The sequence below is a fragment of the Zootoca vivipara genome, chromosome 4 (genome assembly GCF_963506605.1).
Source record: "Zootoca vivipara chromosome 4, rZooViv1.1, whole genome shotgun sequence".
NCBI lineage: Eukaryota > Metazoa > Chordata > Lepidosauria > Squamata > Lacertidae > Zootoca > Zootoca vivipara.
The window spans coordinates 90,217,591-90,243,509 of record NC_083279.1 but is presented as its reverse complement, the minus strand read 5'-3'; the positions used below and the strand labels follow the sequence as shown (position 1 = coordinate 90,243,509).

Sequence of the window (25,919 nt, the reverse complement as noted above, 5' to 3'; positions counted from 1 at the left end):
CCTACCTGGAGATGCTAGGAATTGAACCTGGGACCATCTACAGGCAAAGTAGATGCTCTGAGCTGCAGCACAGCCATGTCCCCATTCCAACCATGCAAGCATTTCTGTTTGCAAAGAGAAACCGCCTCCCCTTCCCCTTCCCCATATGCCATTCTGGGGGTCCTCCAGAGTGAATTTGGGGGAGGTTGGGAGCACATGGAGGGAGCCAGGGGAATGAAAGTCACATTGCATTAGCAGGAGTCCTTGGACTGATTTTGGCTGGTTGAATCCAGCCCAACGTGGGGGGTTTTGTTCATTTTTATTCATTAGCAATCTATTGGAAACAGATTCAAAACAAATGAACCCCAGCTGAAATCCCCGGAGACATTTTTTGAAGGGAAATGTCACTTACCCAGGGTTTTGATTCAATCTGAGCATCTTTGAAGCTTTTTCCATTCCCCTTTGTGTTGCTTTCGACGGCATTTTAATCCAGCAATTACATGCATTTTATGATGTTTGGCTTTTGCTGGTGGTTCTGTTGTCCCTGAGTATATTGACTTTGTGCAAATAAGGTTGGAAACAAATTTCCTTCTCAACGATGCCATCACCCTTGCCTTCTCATTGGAGGCTCGATCCCAAAGAGAGAAGGGGAGCCCTTTAACTTATAAAGTAGGGGGTGAGGAACCTTTTTCATCTTGAAGGCCACTTTCCTTGATTAGCAACCTTCTGGAATCTGCATGCCAGTAGTGGGCAGGGCCAAAGACACAAGCAAGTGGAACAACAGACGTTACCTGTCTATCATAGGCTATATTCTACCCTTGCAGATGTTAGAGGTTTCCATATGTAACACACAATACACATTCATTCTAAGCAAGCAGCACAGATTATTACAGTCCAAGGAGACATTCCAGCCCCCACAAAAATAAGAGAGAGGGGAACAGAGCAGGGTCCAGGTTGGGTGTGGCCTGGAGAGGGGCGTGTGTGATCAAAGGAAGGGTGTGGCTTTAGGGAGTCCCAGTGGCTGGAGAGAGAAGCCTGATTGGCTGCCTATGGCTCCTCCAGGGCCTAAGAGTCCCCACCCCTGCTATAAAGGTTGAAAAGACCACCATGGAATGATAGGAGATCATCTAGGTCAGGGGTGGCCAACTCCCAAGAGACTGACAGTGATCTGCCCCCTTTTTGGGGGTTCAGGTCAAAGTTGAGCTTTTATTAGGAAGGTGGAAGGCCCATTTGGGGGGGGGGTTCGGGTCTAAGTTGTTGAGGTTTTCACCCAAGGCCACTCTGGATGGCTTTAAAAGAGGATTGAACAAATTTGTGGAGGATACAGCCAGTGGTTGTGTGTGTGTGTGTGTGTGTGTGTGTGTTTAGGTTTAGGGATACTTTCATTTTCCTACTCTTATTGAAATACTGCCCCTCAATGAGGCCAAACTTAGATTCACAAAATGTTTAGGGGTATGGGTACCCCCGTGTACCCCAAGGGGAAAAAAGCACTGGATACAGCTGCCAGTGGCTAGTAGCCAGGATGGTTATGGGCCACAGGTTATGGGTGCCCGGCACGTGATGTCATGAGGTCACATTGCGACCTGACTTCCGTTGCCACTGGAAGCCGGGTTCCGAGGTCTCGCAAGGCCTCGGACAGCATTCTGAGGTGCTCCCTGAGGCACCAGAAGCTGCATCAGGGGCCCTGTGGTGTGGGTGCTGAGCACTCACAACAATTTTTTTGTGGATGCTCAGGCACCCAGAGCCTCCTATAGTTGGCACCCCTGATGCTTCTGAGTAGCACTCCACAGGAATGGAGTGTGCTGTTGTGCTTGGGTCCTACTTGGCCTACTGGAGTCGATGGCCCATTGGCTGGATCCACCAGGCTGTTCCATTCTTATGATGTGGCAGAAGAAGGAAGAGCGTGGCCCAGCAATCCAATTCTCCATAATCAAGGCATCTTCTCCCCCACTATACATCCAAATAGTGCTTGGTTTTTGTCTCCTGCTTTGATTAGCTTTGTTGCCAATCAAAGCTGCAGGACTTTATATTAGAGATGCATGTCTTGAGACGCTGGTGGTTTCAGCCAGGGCTTGTAGCTGTTCATTCTTGAGATGGAACATGGCACTTTGTTGATAAGTCGGTGATTCATCTGCCGTCGGTACCACCGTGACAAAACCCAACTTGTTAGCCCCAGTGGAAGAGATTAGCTGGCTATTGATACTTCAGGGATTCGTGAGTCTTTGTCAATCTGCACTGGCAGATTCTTTCCACGCTAGCGAAGATGGCATCTTAGAACAATGCCATTTACCTGTTTACTTTTCAGCGCTTGCCAGAACATTAATCTGGGCAGCTTCCTGCTTAAGTTCCAAGCTTGGCTTAGATCTTTGTGAGAGACAAAAAACCCCACTCAATTTTGTCAACTGCCAAATATATGCTGCATCCTGAATCAGGAATGGCAGACAGGAATGACTCGCTTGTAGTGGTAAAGTGTGACATATAGCCAATGTTATTTGAAACCTAAACCGCTTTGGTGAACTCAGATAAACCCAGAGTTGTCTGGCTTTTACAATTTTGCTTTCCAGACAAGTATTTTATAGCATGATACATGACCCTTTCTACTCAGTTGTTGCAGGAACTGTGTGTCCATTTATAGATCTGTTGCTGGGAGCAAGGAGAGAATACTATTTTCTTAGTACTAAATTGCATTGTATAATTATTATTTTAATTTTTGATGGAGCAATGCAATTCTCACCTTTCTCTCAGCTAGCATATCCATTGTAGTTTGGACAAGTACTGTAGCATGCTGTAGTTGCACAGATGTTGGACACCTATTGGCCAGTGTCTGTGACAACATTGACAATGACTTCTGCACATCTCCTTTTCCATGTTAAAACTATACTGAGAACATGTTCTGGGTGCCACATTTTAGGAAGGACATTAAAAACTGGGAAGTAGCCAGGATGGTGTGTTGTCTGGAAACCAACTCCTTTGAGGAACAATTAAAAGGGTTGGGTATGGCTAGCCTGGACAAAGAAGATTAAAGGTTTTCAAATATCTGAAGGGCAGACAAAGATGGAGCAGGCTGTTTTTTTCATTGATTCACAGGACATGATGCATAGAAATTGCAAGGAATCATATTTCGATTAAATATCAGGAGAAACTCCCTAAGGAGCTCTTTGACTTCAGACCCCCCTCCAGACAACCTGTTTATTGAGCATTCGCTCTGGTTTGCTTGCACAAAGCTTATATGGAGGTTACCGCAGATTATATCCGGGACTTTATTGAGCATTTATTCTGATTTGCTTGTGGGGCAGTTATACAGCTCTGAGCCCTCGTCTGCTTCCCTCCAAATTTGCTTGCACATCTTCCTGTTAGTAATTCCTTCATCACACACTTTTCAACGCATTTCCCCAGCAATTTCCTAACCGCAAGAAAGTCTTAGTCCATTTAAAAAGTGGATTTGTTGCACCTGGGCAACCAAGCCCTTTAATCCACTTAAACTGCACAAGCCTAAAGTTCTGCTGGGTGCTTGAATTCCTTATGCAAAATAGTAACAGCCCGGAGGCACCCTGTCTCGGCTCTCCTTTCCTGCAGGCATTGAAGCACAGGGTGGACTCAACAGCTGTCCATCAGAGGTGCTGCCTCACATCTGTTCCAAATCTATCATTCATCTATCATATTTTATGGAAAGTTGCTAATACAGAAGATAGAATGGTTGGATCTTAATGAGTGTATACTATATTTAGCTGCTGGACAGAGATCCAGAAGTCTTTAAAAAAATATCTTTATTATTCTTCCTTCCTTCCTTCCTTCCTTCCTTCCTTCCTTCCTTCCTTCCTTCCTTCCTTCCTTCCTTCCTTCCTTCCTCCTTCTTTGTGCCTCTGTTCTTTTTTAAGATTAAGTAGTTACAGTATCTTATTTCAGTGTTTTATAAAAAGATACTTAGTAATGGGTATGAACTTTTTTGTATCTTTGAATAAGCATCAATAAATACTTTTTTTTAAAAGGAAAGTTGTTCGTTCACTATCCATTTGGACACCTCTTAGGATACTGTAGCAAACTTTTGCATGATAGTTTTTTTGTCCATGTCTGAATGCAAAATTGGATGCATTTTGGTATCAAGATGGCAAACTGAACCTTTTAAAATGACACTGATTTTAACCAAATGTTACTGAGATCAAGAAGCAGTTTTCCACCTATGTTTGGATGCCGTTTGGAATCAGAACGGCTAACAGAACCTTTCAGAACTGGGCTGACTTTAACCCCTTATTTCAAAACTGCAACAATGTTTGGGTTTCTTAGAATGGCTGCTAGCTATGCATGCCTACACATGATCCAAAGTTAAAATGCTTTCCAATCCTATTGATTTCCAAGCAAAGGAATAATGAAAACTTTGGTGAGCACCAGCAAAACTGTTCCCTTCCTCTTGAACCGGTGTCTGGATGCTGTTGAAGGAATGGCATCCCAACAGCACTCCCGGTGGAACCAGTGATGTCAGCCTTTGGCCCTGCAGCCAGCAGTTTTACTTGCCCAGGCAGCACAGCACTGAGAGCTCAAACTCCCCGGTGAGGAGGAGGGAGGGAGTGGGTGGAAGCTACAGGCAGCCAAGAGCAATAGCTGCATTCGTAAGGACCAAAACTACACCATTCCATGCAAACATGGGGAAGTGTAGAGACCTATGATGTCCTTGTGACTGAGAAAATACAATTTTGCGGGGTGGGGGTGGGGGAAGAAGATGCTTAATCAGTGGATGCTGGTGCTGTGGGTTAGGGCAAATGGGGTACTGCCCCACCCGTCGGAGTGTCATGGATCACAGAGGAATGGTGGGAGGAACCAGCTAGGGAACCCCCAAGGAAAGGAGGCTCCGAGCCAGAGGGTCGGTGGTGGGATGACTATTTATTTATTTTTTATTAATTTTTTATTCCATTTTCTTTTTCTGTTATTACATACATCACATATCCATAACATTCATATTACATTCCCTCTTCTCTCCCCTCCTGGGCTTTCCCCCAACTTCCACTTCTGATTTATTTTTCCCTTATTTCATACTGCTGTTTCTTTTTTTAAAAAAAAACCCACTATATTATTTCTCTTTATCTTCTACCTATTTTTGCTAATAAAGGTGTGAGTGTTTATTTCAATCCTGCCATCAAGTCAACAGTCTTCCTTTGTTTCTGCAAATATACTATAAATTGTTCCCATTCTCTTTCAAAGTCACTGTTGTCTCTCTCCCCCCCCCTGAAGTTCGTCGTCAATTTTGCCAGTTCTGCATACAGTAGTTGGGATGACTATGAGTGGTCAGAGGGAGATGAGGGAGAAGATTGGGAAGAGGGGGTGTTGGAAGCTGAGGAAGTCACAGGGCTTAGTGAGCTGGGAGAGTCTGTGACAGAGAGAAGTTCAGAATCAGAGGCAGAAGCTGAAGGAGGGAGGGAGGTCAAGAGGCAGAGCTTAGTCAGGCTGGTGAAGTGTCATGGGTGTCCCCCCTCTTGCGGTGACCAACTCCCCTCCCGCCCCCATCTCCCAGAACCAGAAGAGGCATGAAGAGGCCAGAGGAGGTGATGTGCAGGAGCACCTTTAATAAGCTACAATTCCCAGGATTCTTTGGGCAAAGCCATGACTGTTGGTCTCTAAGGTAGGCAGGCAGAATCATAGAACTGGAAGGGACCCCAAGGGTCATCATCTAGTCTAGCCCCCTGCAACGCAGGAATCTTTTGCCCATAGTGGAACTCGAACCTATGACCCTGAGTCCAAAGGTTCCTGTTATAAAAGAAACATCCTGGAAGTTTCAAATATTCATCCCCAGCCCTGAGGGTCTTGTTACTGAACAACTGCTTGGCTAACAGTGCAACCCTCTGCGGGTCTGCTCAGAACACAGCCCCATTGAGCTCCTAAGTAAGCCTCCCCTGACGAGGCACCCTCCAGAAGTTCTGGACTACAACTCCCATCAGCCCCAGTTAATACACACAATAGTCATGGATGATTGGAGCTGTAGTCCAAAACATCTGGAGGGTGCCAGGTTGGGGGAGGCAGCATCATAGCCTAGATAAATAAATAAAAAAACCAAATACTGTGCCTTTGCAAGAATTATTATTATGCTTGTAACTCAGCACATGAGGCGCTTAATCTCAGGGTCATAGGTTCGAGTCCCACTATGGGCAAAAGATTCCTGCGTTGCAGGGGGCTGAACTAGATGACCCTTGGGGTCCCTTCCAGTTCTATGATTCTGCCTGCCTACCTCAGGGTCCTCCAGTGTGAAGGGAGGCACTTCAGTGGCAGTGCGTCTGCTGCTTTGCACGCAGAAATGTCCCAGGCTCATTCCCCGGCATCTCCAGGCAGGGCTGAGAATGTCTGGAATTCTGGTGAGCAGCTGCCAGTCCGTGCCGACAATATGGAGAGAGATGGGGGAAATGGTCCGCCTCGGTACATGGCGCAGAAGCCATGCCATTCTTCCAAAGGCCATTCATTTTCTCCTGCACGCGTCCGTCTGCCAACTCTCGCAATGCATCCTTAACTTGCAGTCAGTTTCTGCCTCACTCTCTCTTTCTCTGGCCAAACTTTGAGAAAGTTCGGCGCGCTCTTTCTTCTGATCGCATCTCTATCTCCTCCTCGATGGAACAAAAAACCCCATGGGGTGGGGGCGGACATATTTTTTAAAAGTCCCTTTTGGCATCGCAAAACGGGAGAGAGAGGGTTCCTTTCTTTCCTCCGCCCCTCTCCCCAATTCACTGCTTCTGAGGGAAGGGGGGAATGCCTTGTCCCCTTTTGCAAATCCTGCCCCCGCCCCGCGCGCGCTGGAGCTGCGCGGAGGCAACCTCTGTTTGCGCACGGAGGGGCGTGGGCATAGGGGGGAAGCGCATGCGGGGGGGTGCGCGTCGTGGGGAGGGGCGGCTCCTCGGTTGCAGCCAGAAGTGGGTGGCTTGAGTCTCAGGGCGCCTGCGCCGAAGTACCGGCTTGCCTCCTCCTTGGGTAGGACTTTTTCCCCGCCAGCCCCCCTCCCCGCCAGCCCCATCGCGCCGAGGGGTGAGAGCAGCAGCTGGGCAGGAGGGGGCTCCGCGGTGACACCTGCAGGGAACTCTCGGCTGCGCTCCTCTCCGGTTGCCAGGTTTTGCAAGAGAGAGAGAGAGAGCTTTGGAGAGGAGGGCAGGGCGGGGAGGACATCTATCTGTGTGGGTGTGAGGAAGGGGTTGCTTTTATTTGGGGGAGAAGGAAGGCAACGACCGAGCTAGCAGGGAAGAAGTCATTCTCCCCTGCGGCGCCGTGAACGTGGGAGTGATGGGACTTCAGTCTTCATCGGTCTGATTTGTATCTATAAAAAAACTTTGCTCCCAGGACCCTTGAGAACTCTTACATCAGCGTCCTGGCACAGCCATGAAGAGGTAAGTTGATCAAGAGTTCTAGAGAACTGTAGAGATCTAAACCAAGGAAGCAGCTCTGCATATCCACAAGTAAAGTCCACCTGAGACCCAACTTCCAAGGCGTTTTAGCCCAGAAGGGACTCTTCTTGGAGAGCATCAGCTAGAAGCCCGGCTGATCTGAGAGATGATCTGGCCACACAGCTACAATTAAATAAGATAGGATCCTTTCCTCTTAAGTGGATTATTACAGGCGTTGGGATGGCTACTCTTCCTGGGATCCATGAGAAATGTTTGGGACTTGGGAAAGTCGAAGAGATTAAACAAAAACCTATTGTTGTTTTTTAAAAATTTAAACTCTTTGGCTGACTTTGGGGTGGTACCTGTCTCCTTTACCTTTTTCTTGTCTACCTGAGCTTTGATTCCCTATCCCTATTCTGATTCCCTATGATTATCTGTACTTAACATATTGTGGAGGGGGGTGTAACTCAAGGGTACATCTGCCTTGCATATGGAAGCTCCCAAATTCAACACCTAATCCTAACCCCGGTTTTATTGGAGAAACCCTGGTTTAAAACCCTGAAGGGCTGCTGCCAGTCGGTGTAGACAATACTGAGCTAAATAGACCAATGGCCTGAATCTTGTGTTTCCTATATTCCTACATAACCATACAAAGCACAGACCAAGGACAAGTGATCTTGATTCTAACTAACTCTCCTTGGAATATTTGAAAACTTTCTCCTCCTTGCTGTTTGTCTAATCTCTTTGGACCCTCCCAAATTCCCACGGACCAGCAGCCTCTTTAAATTGTTTTGCATTCACCGCTGTTGCAACACCACCCTTTGAGGCATGCTCTGGGGCTTAGCAATTACCCCCTTGGTTCCTGCATACCAAATTATTGAATTATTTGGTCCTCTCTACTAACACAGAATCTTAGAGTTGGAAGGGACCCGAAGGATCATCTAGTCCAACCCCATGCAATTCAGGAATCTCAGCTAAAGCATCTGTGACCATCTAACCTCTGCTTAAAAGCCTCTGAGGAAGGAGAGTCCACCACCTCCAGAGGGTGACTATTCCACTTCTGCTAGATATCGCTGAACTAGGACTTCTGTCTTCCCTGACCATGGGCTATGCTTCTTGCAGGGGAAGTATGTGGAAGTTGGATTACACTGCCTGGTGACAATTATCCAGAGTTTCAGGCAAAAGTCTTTTCCAGCCTTATTCGGAGATCCTGGGGATTGAACCTGGGACCTTCTGTATGCTGAGCCCATGTGCCCTGCTGCTAAGCCACAGTCGCCCTCCCCCCCACACCGCCCCATAGTTGTGGTTATCCTCCGGTGGTCTAGTTGTGGTTATTCTGCGGTGAGACCTAAGTGCCTCTTATGTACGTACGGTTGCTAAGTCACATCGTGGATACTCCCCGTGTACTTTTTAATTTGGCAGTGAATCGAGAGTGGAGGCAGAGCTGCAACTTCTCTGTCTGTCTGTCTGTCTGTCTCTTCCCTCCCTCCTTGCCCCCCCCATTGCCCATCCTTTCATCTGCAGTTCTTCCTGCTGTGCAAAATCCCTGTAGCCCTACTTGCTTACGCGGTCTCGTGTAATTCCACAACAGTCCTCTAAGGTAGGCTAGAAGAGGGACTGAGAAAACAAAAGAGGTTTGATAAGACATCAGCAAATTAAACCATGCTGACTTTGTTCTGTGGGCACAGCATAGCTTCTCCAAGTTATTTTTTATTGACCAACTTAGCACCTTTTGCAGTGCCTGCTGTAAATGTGGTTTGGGGATGGGGTGTGTGTGTGTGTTTTACAAGAAGTACATTTTTCTCCAGTATAGAGATAAGGTCTGTTAAGAGAAAAATATGCAGGCCACCTGGGGAAGTTTTGCAAGTATCTCTTTCAACATGATTACAATGAGCCACTATAACTCAGCAAAAGAAGACATTTGTGCAAGTGTTACATGGGATGGTGTCCTTCCTCAACTCGGTGCTTTCCAGATGTTTTGGGCTGCAGCCAAGATGACTGGGACTGATGGAAGTTGCACTCTGGAGGGCATCAGGTTGGGCTGACCAAATGTGCATGCTGTGTTCCTACTGCACAAAGGTGGCATTGGCATCCATCATTCCTTCCACTTCCATTTTTGCATTTGCCCACCATGGGCATGTGGCTCTCATAAGGTTGCCTGGAGGGGAATGCGTCTCTCTGTAAAGGGTTCCACACCCCTCAGCTAGAGCCTCTCCCAAGTACAGTATTCCATTTTGGAAAAGGACAAGAGAGGCAAAGAAACAGGAAGAAGCACCGGAGAGTTTGTTTTTCCTGTCCCCCCTGTATCACTGTCACTTCTGCAGCAGCTCTTAGGCCTGAGATTTCACTGGTGGCTGATGGGGAAGTACAGTAAGTCCTTTGGAGTTCAGATTACAGAGGAGGCTCTTTCAAATGCTTTTTCATACGTGGCCATTATCTTAGAGACCAGGGAGAAGGGGGTCTAGCCCAGCTGCCTTTGACAACTGGATTTCTATGGGCAGGGAATTCCATATCCCTTTCTCTTTCTGCAGGAACATTCATTCATGTGAAGTCCAGAAGCTGATCTCATTTGCTGTTTGTGAGAACAAGACCAAAGGGTTCAAAGTGTAAATAAATTTGGGTGGCGACGGGCATGTGTTTATTATGTGTGCCTGTGAAACTGAGCCAGTTTGCCCTTTTAGTATAAACACTAACATTCCCCTGGCACACAGTTATCAGAAAGAAACTTTGTGTGTGTGGTTTGAGGAATTCAAGAACACAAGGCAACTCCACGCATGGACTTCATTTTGCTTGCCCTTGCCTTGGTTTTATTTGGATTCTTTCAAAGAGTATTGTATAAAGCTATTCCTTTGGAAAGCAATTAATGTTTAACTTCTTATCTACATGCATGCGAGCACACCCAATCTGGGCTCCCCCTGCATTTTCTCAATTCAGCCTGGCTGAAAACAGATGGAAAATAGACCGGCTTTTCTTTGTTCTTGGATTCTGATTGATGATTACAGAAGCAACACTGATTGGAAGCAAATGTCCAGCTATTGTAATCCATGCTTTAATGAGGTAATGAAAGTCATCCCCTAGTTGGACATTATAGTCAATGCATATTTTTGGAAACTCCAGCACAGGATGCCTATGTGCTCACGCGAAAACAGCTGATCATGCTTGCTTTCTTGGGTGACACCCAGGAGATACTCGCTTATTTCCACCAGCTGTAAAAAGTTTCCCTTCGTTGCGAAATAGTTGGGCTTCGGTATCCTGGAACGACTTTCGTAGTCTCTTGGAATCCATATGAATACAGTACAATGGTGGGGAAGGATCTCTCTAGCATGCACATGCAACTTCATGAGATTGCAGACTCAGCTGCATAAATCTGCTGTGCGAAAGCCTTTAAAAACCCATCCTTTACCCAGAGTGACTGTAAGTGCAGGGAGGGCGTTAAAGTCCCTTCGCAGGCACCCAGAGTAGTGTGGGCACTGTTTTGGCATGATGTGATCCTGGGCTATTGGTGATGAAACAACCACATGAGCCCTATCACCCTTTTAGCTTACAGTTAGCGAAAGGCTGACATTTAAATAAAGGAGAGTGAAGTTGCCCTGCAGGCCTGACCAGTCCCACCCCTCTCACCTCTGCATTTTTGGCAAAGTCTGAAAGAGAGCTGGCTGCAGTCATAGGGCACGTGCATTAAAAGGGCCCTTAAAGCACATTGCTTCCCTTGAAAGAATCCTGGGAAGGGCAGTTTACGCCACACAGAGCCACCAGTTCCAGCATCTTTGTTAAACTACAGTTCCCAGGCTCCTTTGCACAACAGTGAGTCTTGCATGATCAGGGCTCCCAAGCAAGTGCAGAAGCCTGCATGAAAGCTCTTCATTTGTCTCATGCAGTGGTTCCCAACTTTTTCCAGCCCACTGATCCCTTGGTTCCATAAACTTATCCTCGGTGCTCCCACCCTATAAAAAGCATTATTCAGAATAGTGGTTTGCACTATGAAAGATAACAGCAAAATAAAATAATAGAATTATAGAGTCATTAAAGTCATATAATAGCAGAGTTGGAAGGGACCACGAGGGTCATCCAACTCAAACCTCTGCAATGTAGGAATCTTTTGCCCAATGTGGGGCTCGAACCCACAACTCTGAGATCAAGAGCATCTTGTTCTGCCAACTGAGCTGCCCCAGCCCCCGAATGAATTCTGAACAAAAAAATTCAATGAATGAAATTTGTTTTGAAATTCAGAACAGTAACAAAGACTTGCACATTCATTCAAAATCCTGTTAGAACTATTTAGTTTAATTCATTCAACAAATGAATCTCGATCCAGTGATACCAGCTTTACAAAGTCTGATAGCCATTGACTCCTCCAGCAACCGCACTCTTGCCTCTTAGCACCTACCTAGGTAACACCACCCCCCAGGGGGCAATACTGTTCTCCTTGGGAACCACTGATCTAATGCACAGACATTAGAGACAGATGGTCTCCCTCTGCTGGGTAGCAGGAGAGAGATCCCCAATCTCTTTGGGGACACCTTTTCGAAAATGTAGGCAGTCCAAAGAGCCACTCCAGGCTTGCTTTGTATTGTGCATTTGTGATTATTTGTGCTCGTGATGGGGCAGCTAAGCATGAAGCCTCTTTCAATACTGTTTGCCCCACCGCTTCCCACAGTGGAGGGGAGCCACTGAGTCTTCTCTCCTGCCAGTCCAGCGCTCTGTTCACTGTGCTCTGTTGGCTCTCAAGAGTGCTACTGTTCTGCCACTGGATAATGATACCCATGTTGGGCAAAAGATTCCTGCATTGCGGGGGGTTGGATTAGATGGCCCTCGGGGGTCCCTTCCAAAATCCACCATTCTATGATTCTGCAACTTAAGCGTAGGAACATAGGAAGCTGCCACTGGTATATACCGGTAGCTCAATCCCAGCAGGGAATTCTCCCTGCCGTAACTGGAGGACCTGGGGATTGAACCTGGGGACCTTCTGCATGCCAGCCAGATGCTCTGAGGCTGCATCACAACCTTTCCCCAAAAGGAACTTGGGAATGAAAGAACAGGGGCCAGGAGGACAGCTCTGTGGACTGCATAGCATGTGCCTTCGTCACAAAATCCAAATTCCTTTTTTAAGTGGGTGGCGGTGTTTGTGTGTGAGTGCAGAGTGGGGATGTAGGCAAGCCAGACCCAGTAATTCTTAAACTAACTTTGCCAGCTGGTAACCAAATCACACAATGATCCTATTACTTTGGCGTGGGGTTGCACTCCGGCCAGCTTGCCAGCGTACCTGCTGTGTCTACTGTATGCGTTGGCAGGTACCCTGGCCCTGGACGCTCTGGCGACCTGGTTCAGATTTTCCAGCATGTCTCCTCTCGTAACCCTCAAATTAGCAAGGATTTAGGAAGGAACAGGCTCAAGAAACACAGCATCCCCGACGGACTGTGTCTCAACATATGTAGCGTTTGTGTGTGTGTGTGTGTGTGTGTGTGTGTGTGTGTGTGTTTCAAAATGTGCTTCTAAAGTGTCTTGCTTGTGTTTTTAACAACCTGCATGGCTTTGCCAGGAGTGGGAACGGTTGCTGGATTCTCACTCTGTATAGTAATAATTTGTTTAAAGACGCTCTTCGCTCTGCCTTTCTTGCCTCCCCCCCCCTGCACTGCCTCCCCCCCCCCCGGTTAATTATTCTGGCTCCTTGCCCTGTGGAAAAAACTATCTTCATTGCAAAATGTAACGGAGACTATTCTTCTCGCAGTTCCCCTCCCTCCTCTCCCCCACCCCACCAGAAAACTGTACATTGCCGGGACAAATTCTAATTAGCAGGATTGAAGAAACACCTCCTAAATAGTGACCTTCATAAAAAACAAAGAAAACAAACCGTAGGCATTTCGAATGGATGTCCTTATTGCAAAGGTGATTCATGCCATAGAGAGAGAGAGAGTTTGTAGGTGCTGTATGGAAAAAAGAGGCCACGCTCTTTCCATGTTATATTCCTGAGAGGTGAAAAAGGCTGCTTGTATCTCATCCAGATGTAAGTCAAGCATTCCATGTGGTCAAGAACACCCAAATTGCCTGCCACATGAAATAAAGTAAATTATCCAACTGAAGTCTCCCGTGAGCAGGAGAAACAGCTTTCCAAATACAGGAGGCCTTTTTCTCTCCAGCTCTGTGGGGTGGGGAGGCTGCGCTCCTGTACCTGCTAGAAGCAAGCCCCACTTAACTCAACCAGATTGGCTTCTCTCAGCAGGCATGCTTGGGTTTGCACAATAATTGCTATAGGTAGGATATCAATTTGTTTTTTTTATTGGTTGCTGGTTTTAAATTTTTTCACTGTAACTGTTTTTAGTGATCATTTTATTGGGCTTTCTCTAAGCAGATGTGTTCAGATTTGCACAATAATTGCTGTACCTGGATAGGTAGAATGTTGGTGTTTGTTTCTTTCCTTTCCTTCTTTTTATAAAATTTATTCATTTGGTTTTTCAGATTAAACTTTTGCAGTCACATATCCAACATGCCACATAAAAATAAGATCCCAAGGAATCTCTTGGACTTCCCTCCTCCCCTTTGTGGGTCCTATTGTTAATCATTTCCTCCTGCATCTTTTATGATGATCTAAATCTTTTACCTCTCCATTGTGTTCAAAATTCACCATTAAACTACAAGTGGTATTCCAATCCTACTAACGATTTTAACTGTTTACAATGGTCTTTAAGATAAGTTATAAATTTTCTCCATTCCTTATTAAAATTTTGGTCTTCCTGATTTCTGATCCTTCCTGTTATTTTAGCCATTTTGGCAGAATCCATCAACTTGATCTGCCATTCTTCTCTGCTAGGGACTTTTATCTTCTTTCCATCTCTGTGTGTTTCAATTTGTTTTTAGTTGGTTGCTGATTTTAAGTTTTTTTTAAAAATAAACAAACAGGTAACTGCTTTTAGTTGTGAGTTTATTGGTTTTTCCCTTTGTAAGTAACTTTGAGGGTTGGTTTTTCTTCTTCTTTTTACAATCAAGCAGTGTATAACTATTATGAAATGAAATAAATAATAGTTTTTGTGTGCTTACCTCCACTGATGTATTCGAGGGGTAAGTACATGCATTCTAAACCTCTTCAGTTGCAAGGGTGAAGTATTTTTGTCCCATTTAATGCCGCCTCTAATCCAGCCTTCAGTAACACTAATGTGCTAGAACCTAGTTTGATCTAGGGCGAGAAGGCGGGTGGGGTGGAGACGTGGCCATCAGACATCCTGCGTAGACCGTGTGCCTTCCTCTAAACTTGCCCTCATGCTCAGGTGTGTAATTACAGGGATGACAAAAGACAAGCAACTCCCAGCTTTAAAAGCAGGAGAGAAGGAAACCTCCTGTATTTTGGAGCCCAGAGCCGTAGCTAAGGGGGGGGGAGCATGGGCGTACCCAGCATGGGGCGGGGGGGCAGCTGCCCCCCTAGAAGCAGGGCAGCTGGAGAGGACAGGCAGGGACACTGCCTGCTGTGCTCTGCCTCAGCCTGCTTGGCTGAAGCGAAATGGCGGTAGCGGCAGCAAAGCTGCCTCCGTTGGAAAAAACCTGGACCTGGGCTAACTTCAGCCCACACTCCTTCAAGTCACAGCGAGCACAGCACAGAAAGTGCATGCAAATGAGGTGCCGCAGAGCATTGTGGGGCAGCACTTTCTGTGCTGTGCTCGCTGTGACTTGAAAGAGTGTGGGCTGAAGTTAGCCCAGGTCCAGGTCCAGGTCCAGGTCCCCTTCAACGGAAGCAGCTTTGCTGCTGCCGCCTCGTTTTAGTCACCGCTGCCATTAAAGGAGCGGGCAAGGCAGGAGTGCAAGCGCGGGTGGCTCTGTGTGCTGCCTTGCAAATGGCCTCGTTCCCCTGGGGGGCGTGGACGTTGATCATGCCTCCTGGGGGGATCCTGGCCACGTCATTGCCAGCTAGCCAATCAGGTGGCTGGGGCGTGTGGCTGGGGTGTGTGCCCGGTGTGCCCCCCTAGCTTTGATCCTGGATACGCCCATGGGGGGAGGAGCCAGCTGGGGTCTCAGCCCTGGGTGAAGCCTCTAGAGGGGCACCACTGAGGCTCCCAACTTGCCAGGGGCTTTCTCCAATCACAGTCCCTCCTTGGGCTCCAGAGTCTAAAAATGTCCCTGATCACTGGAGGGATGCTTAGTAGAAGCAGGAAAACCGGGGAAACGATCTCCCCCCCCCATCTGTTTTTGGTATCAGAACATCACCTCCTGTCCTTTTTGGAAACAGAAGCACTTTGGAGTATTGCTTGCTTATGTGTTCTCTCTCTCTCTCTCTCTGTTTGTTTGTTTGTGTGTGTATGTGTGTGTGTTTGGATCTAAATGACAACATACATCTTTACACCATGTGAATATACGGGTGAAACTCGGAAAATTAGAATATCGTCGAAAAGTGCATTTATTTCAGTAATGCAACTTAAAAGGTGAAACCAATATATGAGATAGATGCATGACATGCAAAGCAAGATAGGTCAAGCCTTTTTTTGTAATTGTATTTTTTTGTCGTTAGGCGGGTCAATTATAAATGGAATGTAATTAATGAAATGTAATAGCGATGTTTATTTTTGTATCATTGTAACTATTTGTTTTATTACTTTGGAATTTCCAAAAGAAAGCATTTGTAAAAAAATTAAAAAACTAAAAAAAATTAAGTTGCATTACTGAATAAATGCACTTTTCGATGATATTCTAATTTTCCGAGTTTCAACTTTATAAAGAGGGCACTGCTGCATATAATGTGCTGCAAACACCGAGTCCTCTTTATACCGAAAATAAAATACCTGCAATGAAATAAATGGGATGCTGACATGTGAAGCACTTTGTATTTATCCCTTCCTGTAATTTGGAATGAAAATGTAGCCAATCCACTTCAAATTCCTTAATTGCAATGGTTCAGCAGCCAGCAATTTTTTAAAGAAACTTGTGGATCATTTATTCTTTTATTTTATTCTTTAGAGCCTTAAACTGCAAGTCTTTAGTGCTCAGAAGGAAGTCCCACTGAATGCAATGGAGCTTACTCCCAGGTAGCTGTGTAAAGATGCTGCAGTCTTATACTGCAATCTTAAGCATTTTTACCCAGAAGTAAGTCCCACTGAGTTCAATAGGGCTTACTCTCTGGTATGTGCCGGATCATTGACAGTTTCTGTTGCTGCTGCTGCTGCTGCTGTTATATCATACAGTCATAATACTTCTTCTTGTTGTTGTTTAGTCGTTTAGTCATGTCCGACTCTTCGTGACCCCATGGACCATAGCATGCCAGGCACTCCTGTCTTGCACTGCCTCCCGCAGTTTGGTCAAACATGTTCGTAGCTTCAAGAACACTGTCCAACTATCTCATCCTCTGTCGTCCCCTTCTCCTAGTGCCCTCAATCTTTCCCAACATCAGGGTCTTTTCCAGAGAGTCTTCTCTTCTCATGAGGTGTCATAATACTTCTTAGAATTCCTCAAATGATCTATTACTCTCTGATGAGATCTACTTAAGGTTGAATGAAAGCCAGATACACACACAGGCAATTTTACTCTTTGAAAAGACCTATCTCTTCTCCAGCCTCTTTCAAACTCCTATGCCCTTTATGAACAATTGTTTTGAGGTGTGTGTGTGCGCACGCAAACACATGTGGGGTGTGTGTGACAAACTGGGTCTTTGCCATTTCTCCTGTTGTTGCCCCACTGTTCACTCCCAGCACCTATAATGCAAAGACTCCCTGTTCCTGAACATCAAAGCTACATTGATGTAGCAAAAAGCCATTGATAACTTATAGCAACTCAGTTTGAGTTACTGCTATGCGAGGAGGAGAAGACTGTCCAGCTTGCCCATACTTTTTATGCAAGATGATGCTCCTTTATACACCTTCAATATACAGTATTCCTCTTTTTGGTTTCCCTAAACCCCAAATTCGCCATTCATCTATCTCTGCAATAAGGCCTGTAGAGAAAAATATGCCCGATGTACCAGCTGATGCAGAGCGTACTTGGGAAGTGCTTCAGAGACCCTAGTCAGTTCCCTTGATACTGTTGTGTTTTCTGGCGGCAGTGACATCTTCTGGACATAACAGTGCCTAGAGGCAAAAAAGGAAACTGATTAGGGCTCAAATAATAATGCCTAGCTAGTGACCTCTTGGCCTTCGTTAGTCATCATCTCATGGTCCAGCCCACCTCACAGGATTGCTATGAGGAATAGTTGGAAGCGAATCCTGAGCTCCTTGCAGCAGCAGCAGGAGGAAATAAATGTGGTACAGAAAACAAACCAGAGAAGCGGGTATGCACTCACTCGGCCTCCATCTGGAGAAGTTTTGAGGACTGGCAGTAGCCGAGCTGTGGCCTAACTCTGGTCAGGTACAGCAGGTAACCTGATTATCCACAGACTGAAGGCAGCGTGGGGTGGAATTGTGGGTTGCAGCACAGAGGACTGCTTTGTGAATGCTTGCGGGGACCATTCCTCCCTTGCACAGCTGCGAACACCTTCTCTAAGAGCCGGTTGTATTCTGTTCCTTTGAGGCATTTCAAGAATGATGCTAAGCTGCTCTGACCATTATTGGTTTAACCCCAGCCGGGTTTAAATATGCATAAGCTACGTCTAATAGCTGTGATTTGTTTGAGTAATCCCTTATCAGGAATGGCCAGGCCTTCCCTCCTCCTCTCCTGCAAGGGAGTATTTGGGCTCCTGCCGTGATTCAGCTGCCTGGCTAATTTTCAAATAAGCCAAAGTCCTGCATATTTCCTGGGCACAGTTGTGGTACCTGTGGCTCTTCGCTACTGGAGACCTCACTTAATCTGCCTGTCATCTACAAATACACCGTACGATGTGGCTTTTATCATTCGAGCTGAGGAAGAACGCTGCCCTGGGTTTCCTGGGGCATTTAATTTAACATGGGAAACAGTGGCTTCTATTAGTCTACAATTCTCACCCCCCCACACACTGTCCAATTTAGCTGCACCAGTACTGTAGATGCGCTCCGTTTCCCCCAATGCAAATCTGAAAGGGAGTGCCTATGCTATTTAATTGGACTTCTTCACCGCTTGCGACTGTGAAGGAAAAGAGCCCTAGACCTCAAGAGCAGAATAAACAAGATAATGTATCTCTCGTCTCAGGTCTGTTTGTTTCAGCTGTGGGATGCTTCTTGCTAACAAGCTAGAACCAGTGTGGAATTGTGGACTGCAGAAGAGCCATAGCTCAATCGCAGAACATCTGCTTTGCATGCAGAAGGTCCCAGGTTCAATTCCTGCCACCTCAAGTACAGTACTGTCAATACTGGCAGCAGCTCTCCAGGCAGGGTTGATCTCTTCAGCCCTATCTGGAGATGGTGGGGATTTCAATTATGAACTCCATTGGGTGGCCTTGGGCTAGTCACTGGGAATGGAGTTTCATAAAATCGGGCCCACAATACTGCTGGAAATGAGTGGAGCATCAGAGCCATGCGGGACCACAAAACAGTGACTCCCCTGAAGACCCCAGGGATCAGGCAGGGATTAGGTGAGCCTTGAGGTATCCAAACAAATCGTTAAGGGCCTGGTAAATTAATTACAAGAACCATGAATATGGCCTGGTAGTATTTGGACAGGCAGTGTAGACTTTTGAACACTGGAGTTATGCGTTGGAGGTAGTCTGTTCCACTCAGGAGTCTCGCCCTGGCGTTTGGCACCAGCTGGAGTCTCTACATGAGGCCCAAGGGTAGCTCCATCTCGATAACCATCTTACAGTAACCAAGTCTTGAGGTTACCAATGCATGGATCACTGTGGCCAGGGTGGTTGAGGGAGCTGGGTATGTTTAGCCAGGAAAAGGGGAGACTAAGGGGAGATATGATAATCACCTTCAAATATCTCAAGGGCTGTTACGTGGAAGAGAGAACAAGCTTGATTTCTCCTGCTCTGGAAGGTAGGACTCGAACCAATGGCTTCAAGTTACAAGAAAGGAGACTCCGACTAAACTTTCTGACAGTAAGAGTTGTTTGACAGTAGAATGATCTCCCTTAGGAGGTGGTGGACCCTCCTTCTCTGGAGGTTTTTAAGCAGAGATTGGATGGCCATCTGTCTTGGATGTTTAGTTGAGAATCCTGCTTTGCAAAGGGTTGGACTTAGATGACCCTTGGGGTCCCTTCCAGCTCTACAATTCTATAATCTACTTTGGTGTTCTGTAATAAATCGCAATGTGTTATATAAATGATAAATAAATAACATCTTCCTTCCTTTTCACAGTTCAGGGTTCACCATGACCAGCCTAACATGCCTTCTCTTATTCCTGTGGACCATCAAAGGTGTTCTACCTTCCAGTTCTCATTGGAGGCCCACCTGGCCAGCCTACAGAGTCCCCGTCGTTCTGCCACAATCAACCACTTATTTGGACAAACCGCAGTTTGATGCCGAAGCTAAGCTGGAAGTGGTCTCATCTTGCAGCCCCTCTTGCCACAAGAGTTCCCCGCTACCTACTTATGAGGAGGTGAAGGATTACTTGTCCTACGAAACTTTGTACTCCAATGGCTCCCGAACTGAGACGGAAGTCGGCATCTATGTTCTGACCAGTGGGAGCGCCGGGACGCAGAGCAGATCTCGGACCAAGAGGCAGATCTACGGATACGACACAAGGTTCAGCATTTTTGGCAAGGACTTCTTGCTTAACTACCCCTTTTCTACTTCTGTGAAGTTGTCCACGGGCTGCACCGGGACTTTGGTGGCTGAGAAGCATGTCCTCACGGCTGCCCACTGCATCCACGATGGCAAAAGCTACGTCAAAGGGGCCAGGAAACTACGTGTGGGGTTCCTGAGGCCGAAGCTGAAAGATGGCAGCAAGGGGGCAAATATCAGTAGCTCCCCGGAGCCGGAAAGGATGAAATTCCAGTGGATCCGAGTGAAACGGACTCATGTCCCCAAAGGGTGGATCAAAGGGAATGCCAACGACATTGGCATGGATTACGACTATGCTCTCTTGGAGCTCAAGAAACCCCACAAACGGAAGTTCATGAAGATTGGCGTGAGCCCAGCGGCAAAGCAACTGCCTGGCGGGAGAATCCACTTCTCGGGCTATGACAACGACCGGCCAGGGAACCTGGTCTACCGCTTCTGCGACGTCAAAGACGAAACGTACGACCTCTTGTACCAGCAGTGTGACGCCCAGCCAGGTGCCAGCGGCTCGGGAGTTTATGTACGGATGTGGAAGAGGCAGAGCCGCAAGTGGGAGCGCAAGATCATTGGGATATTTTCCGGGCACCAGTGGGTGGACACAAACGGCTCCCCGCAGGATTTCAATGTGGCCGTTCGCATCACTCCCCTCAAATACGCGCAGATTTGCTACTGGATTACAGGCAACTATCAGCACTGCAGGGACGGATAAAGACAATGGGCATCCTTTTTTAAAAAAGAAAATAAATGGCCTTGGTTGCTGAATCGGGGGCAGGGCGGGGTGGGGGGAAAGGGGAAGCGAAACTCTTCTATATTGCCGGTGCTATGGGGCGCAGTTCTGTTTTTCTTTTTTATAAATACCTGGATGCAGGAATCAATAGGGAAGTCTGTCTGGTTTGTAAAGGTGCTTTGTGTTACATACTATGCACAGCCAGGCTGGCCCTGCCCTTCTCCAACAACTCCCCTTCCTGGTGCCCATGTTATGGCAAAACTGTTGCTCCTGGGGCCCCTGGCCCTCAAGTCAAGTCAGAGAGCACGTCGTTGAGAGGGGCTGAACCAGGGATGGTGGCCAATTTAAAGTTGAAGTGAGACAGGGGTAGGCATGAGTGTGGCTGTGGGCTTTTTTGTTTTTTTGTTGCACTGCCGTGGCTGCTTTCTGCAGGCAAGCAATCTTTGATGCTCCCGTGTAGGAGATAGCTTAGATTAGACGAGATGCTTTGCATCAGTCGAGTTCTCCCTGCAAAAGACTTTTTGTCTGAAATGTATTTAGCGTCAGTAGCTCTGATTTCTATTTCTGGAAGCTATTATATTTAGAGCGGGGGATAGTGTGAGTCTGTGGGAGCACAGAACAGCTTCAGAATTTAACTTCCTAAGAATCTCAGGGTATTTTGGAAGTGAGTTCACCACTGCAACACACCCACCATATTCGGCCATGTGCACAGACTTCTCCACTAACCTGTTCTGGTTTGCAGCCAAAGCGGACCATTTGCACAGTGTTGGTTCGACTAGCCCACAAAGCCACCTCCCACATAGCTGGAGCAGGGCTGTGCACAGCGCTGATTGGCTAGTCCTTTGTGTCAATCGCAAAACCACCTCTCCCTTCTTGGAGCTGTGCTGTACATGGAACTGATAGGTTGGCTCTCACTGATCATGAAGCCACTCCCTCCCTCTCTCATTGTTTTCGCCCTAGGGTTACAAAATTGTGCAAAAATATATATTGCAACCTTTTTAAAAAATGCAAGGGACATTCCCAGCCCTACCTGGAGTTGAGGATGGGGGGGGGGGCCTGAACCTGGGACCTTCAGCATGAACAGCAGATGCTCAACCACTGAGCCTCTTGGGCTTGCTGATCAGAAGGTCGGCGGTTCAAATCCCCGCGACGGGGTGAGCTCCTGTTGCTCTGTCCCAGCTCCTGCCAGCCTAGCAGTTTGAAAGCACGCCAGTAAATAAATAGGTACCGCTCTGGCGGGAAGGTAAACGGCATTTCCGTGCACTCTGGCACTCGTCACAGTCCTCCGTGAGCCAGAAGCGGTTTAGTCATGCTGGCCACATGTCCCAGAAAACTGTCTGTGGACAAACACCAGCTCCCTCGGCCTGAAAGCGAGATGAGCTCCGCAACCCCATAGTTGTCTTTGACTAGACTTAACCGTCCAGGGGTCCTTTACCTTTACCCAGAGAACACCTGAAGGAGAGGAGAGGCACCACCCAATAGCATCAAATTTCACCTGCCCCAAGTCTGTTCAAGCCAGGAGCAAAGTTCCCTTCTAGCTAGAGGGACTGGCAAGGCTAAGTAGGTTTTGCAGCAGAAGCAGCGGCTGTTCTTTCTTTCTTTCTTTCTTTCTTTCTTTCTTTCTTTCTTTCTTTCTTTCTTTCTTTCTTTCTTTCTTTCTTTTGTTCTGGGTAGCCCATGCTGCTTGCTGTGTGGGATCTGTTACCTTTATTTATGCCTGGCCTTTCTTTTTTTCTCATGTGGTTTTACCTTTCCTCTTGTTTCCTCCCAAATTCTCCAGCTATTCTCAGCAACTAGAGTGCAGGCAAGTTTTAGTGAGGTTCCCCCGCCCTTTTTTCCCTTTTAGCTGCACTGCTATCCCTTAGCATAATGGATGCAAACTGAGAAGGGCATTTGAGCCTTCGCACACCAAGATTGCCAAACACAATCTCTCCAGGGTTCAGCTGTTTTTCCAGAGCACAGTGCAGTCTCGGAAGCTGGGCTGGTGCCTCACAATTAAGGATAGGAGAAGATGTCCATTTCAGTTTCTCGCAATCTCTCATTTCCGCCATCTTGAGCTCTGTTCTCCACATTTCTGCATCATTTTGCAATTTTCTTTTAACAGAATTCCTGTGGAAATTTGTCAGCATTTTAATGCAAACTCCCGCCGTACACATTTTTGTATGTGGTCTTCCCTGTCAACCACATTTTTTGCAATGCAATTTCCATTAATATAATGCCTTTTCCCCGCCAATAAGTGCATTTAAACGCATATATATTTTTGTACATGTCACCTGGCCGGAGAACCACACTTGCAAGATCCTTCAAAATGTGAATTTTGAAGGGCGACTGTGTTTTGGTTCGCATATTGATGCTGAAAATGCAAATTAGGTAAGTTCACATTTAAATGCAAATCGAATTGAGATTCTCCTCCATCCCATCTGGAACATAAACTGTGGACTCCCTCAGTGCCCTCTTCAGGCACAAAAGAGAACTGCAGCAAGCATCACTGATCTCTGCAGTTGGCAGGCAAGACTCTGGGTTGGTCAGTGTCAAAAAAAGAGCCCACAGGGAAAAGCTCTGAAACTGTTGGTTGTTCCAAGGTAGCATCTCATCAACTTATGATTCATTGCATCTTCAGCTTTGTGCATGGCTTTCCCCCAGGCCTTTACACACAGACAGCTGCTGAAACGGATTCTCCCCATTTAAGCAGCTCGGTTCAGATATTGCCCCCAAACCATGGTTTGCAGGAGCATATCTCGCTTCATTTCCCATCGGCTCAGTATTCCCATTTATGTGGTGCAGCAACCTCCAAGGTATGTCGGCGCAGTTATCACATCTAGCGACGTTTGGTACAAACCATGGTTTCTCAAACACCCCTGCAGCGCATGAGAGCTGTGATGAAAAAGTGAGACTATGGTCAATGTCCCTCCCACTTCGTTTAAAAAACATATTGGCAAATATAACAAAAAGGAATGAAAGAGAAAACCAGACATTAAGAATATTTGATCAATCTTTTTTAAAATAAAATAAAATTCTTAAGCATTATAGAGAAAAAACTTAATATATTTTCCTTTTTTTAAAAAACCCAAACCTTCATCTATATAAAAACACAAAAAAGAGAGAAAGAAAGAGAAAGAAAGACACAACAAGAGTAGGAAAGAGGTTAAGAAAGATCCAGAAAATAAAGTACTTCTGATTCTTCGCCTGCCCACTATGAAAAAGCCTATCAAACGAGACCCGTCCTTTTTGTTTATCAAATTTATTTATTGCTTCACAACAAACAGGGAGTCTCAAAGTGATATACAAGTAAAATTCAAAAGTACATAATACCGTTTGGTAGGAGAGGGTCTCATGCAGATACCATCTCACCAGGAGGTCTGTTCCATCTATGTCTGAATCAGGCCATTAGTGTGGCAGCATCTATGCTTTGAAACTCTTATTACATTTCAGGCAGCCATCTTCTCTATTGTCTTTTTTGACACCTGTTGAAGACCTTCTATTTCCAAGTCTTTTAAGCAGAGATGTGTATCCCAGTCCACATCTGGATTGGACTTGAAAAATGTTCTTAGATACGTTTTTATCATTAAATCAGCTGGGGCTAGTTCAGACCTTGTATGTGACACAGAGAGACATTCAACCAAATGGACAGAGGAAAAGCTCCCTCAGAAAGACACAGCCAATCAGAGCACATGCTACCTCAGTGAGGGTCATGTTGCTGTGATTTGTTGCTAAGGAAAACCTACACGCACACGGTTAACTGATTTACTGTTAAAGAATTAACTCTTTAGTCACACACAGAATGATCTCTGCTGTTCTGCCAAGCCATTAATTAATTAAACTATAGTTAGCGCCAGGCAAGCATCCCCAGAAAGAGCAGTCCTATAACCCTGCAACCAGACCTCCCTGAAGATGTCCACTTTGCAGATGTTCAGCAGAGACAGAGATCTGCTGGTGAATGTTTACAAACAAGACCAGAGCAATCAAACTGAGCATCACATTTTCACCAGGGTAAAGCCTTTCATCAGGAAGCCTGCTAGCACATTTCAAAGCTAAGCAGGGTCCAGTGTGGTTTTAAATTGGATGGGGAACCGTGTGTTGAGATTCCTGCATTGCAGGGGGTTGGACTAGATGACCCTCGGAGTCCCTTCCAACTCTAAATTCTATGATTCTACAAATTAGAATGTGTCAGGTGAGAACTCCCCTCCCCATGTATGTATCTCCTTTATTTCCCCACACACACCCAGCTGATGTCAAGGGTGTTAATGGTGCTTAATTTTTTTCCAGTTATTGTGGTCCCTCCTTGGAATGCCAAAATTGCTTCTCGACATGTTCACATACCAAGTGTAGCTGTCGCACATAATGCTAGGACTGTTCTTTTCTCTCTTTTTTAATTTCCGGTGCGCTCTGGCACAGACAGTCACGGATGTTTTAAAATGAAATCTGGCAGTGGGATTGGGGGGGGGGAGAACCTTTTTGCATTTGGCAAAACCGCATCCACCTCCTTTCTCTGTACCTGACTCCTGTGACTGTTTAAAGCCAGTTTTTTTCAATGAATGTATCGCAGAAAACCAAGAGAAAACTGAAAGAGACAGAGGATTTTGTACATATTTTATATGTTGTCTGCCAGAAATGAAAAGCGCTCGTTGTAATTACACTTCATTTGTAAGGATGTTCAAATACAGCACAGTTTTTATCGACCTCTGCAGTAACAATATGCGTGTTCATTTTCTTGTCATTTTTTTATATATAAAAAAATGCTTGCAGAAAACTGGATGTTGCTTTGCATGCTTCCTAGCCACATGAGATCGTGATGGGGGCAGCCCCAGAGTGTGGCAAGCCTGAGCTTCAAAACCATCGTATGGTCCACCACCCAAACCTGTGCTGCTGTATTTTGTAAAGCACTTTTGAAAACGACAACAATAAAGAGGTATATAAATTTTAATAAATAAAATAGAAATAACATTGCCGCATTGAGCAGAGAATCCAAGGAAATCAGCTGCAGTTTAAGACAATTCCTTGCTTCCACATCTTTCCAGGCTGCTCTGTGCAAAAGGACCCAAATCCTGATGGCAGCACCAGCAGCATCTTTTCCACCCAACATCCCAGAAACAGTTCTTTTCTACAGGAAAAATGAATACTAAGAATACACATGAATACTCCCTGAAGCAAGGACTAGGCAAGGGATTATTGTCATTCATTTCAATTCTACAATTCATATTGTCAGAGGTTCTTGCAGCTACTCTTGAGTAACGACGCTCCACACCTGCTTGTC

The 25,919-nt window shown here is 46.1% G+C and overlaps 1 protein-coding gene across 1 annotated transcript; it reads left to right on the top strand.

Annotated features, from left to right (window-relative positions):
- Positions 1-6,870: 6,870 nt before the first annotated feature.
- On the top strand, positions 6,871-25,344 carry PRSS23 (serine protease 23). Its single transcript, XM_035116363.2, has 2 exons — positions 6,871-7,337; positions 19,516-25,344. The coding sequence occupies exons 1-2, from the start codon at positions 7,330-7,332 to the stop codon at positions 20,645-20,647; spliced, it is 1,140 nt and encodes a 379-aa protein (XP_034972254.1). The 5' UTR covers positions 6,871-7,329; the 3' UTR covers positions 20,648-25,344.
- Positions 25,345-25,919: the final 575 nt, after the last annotated feature.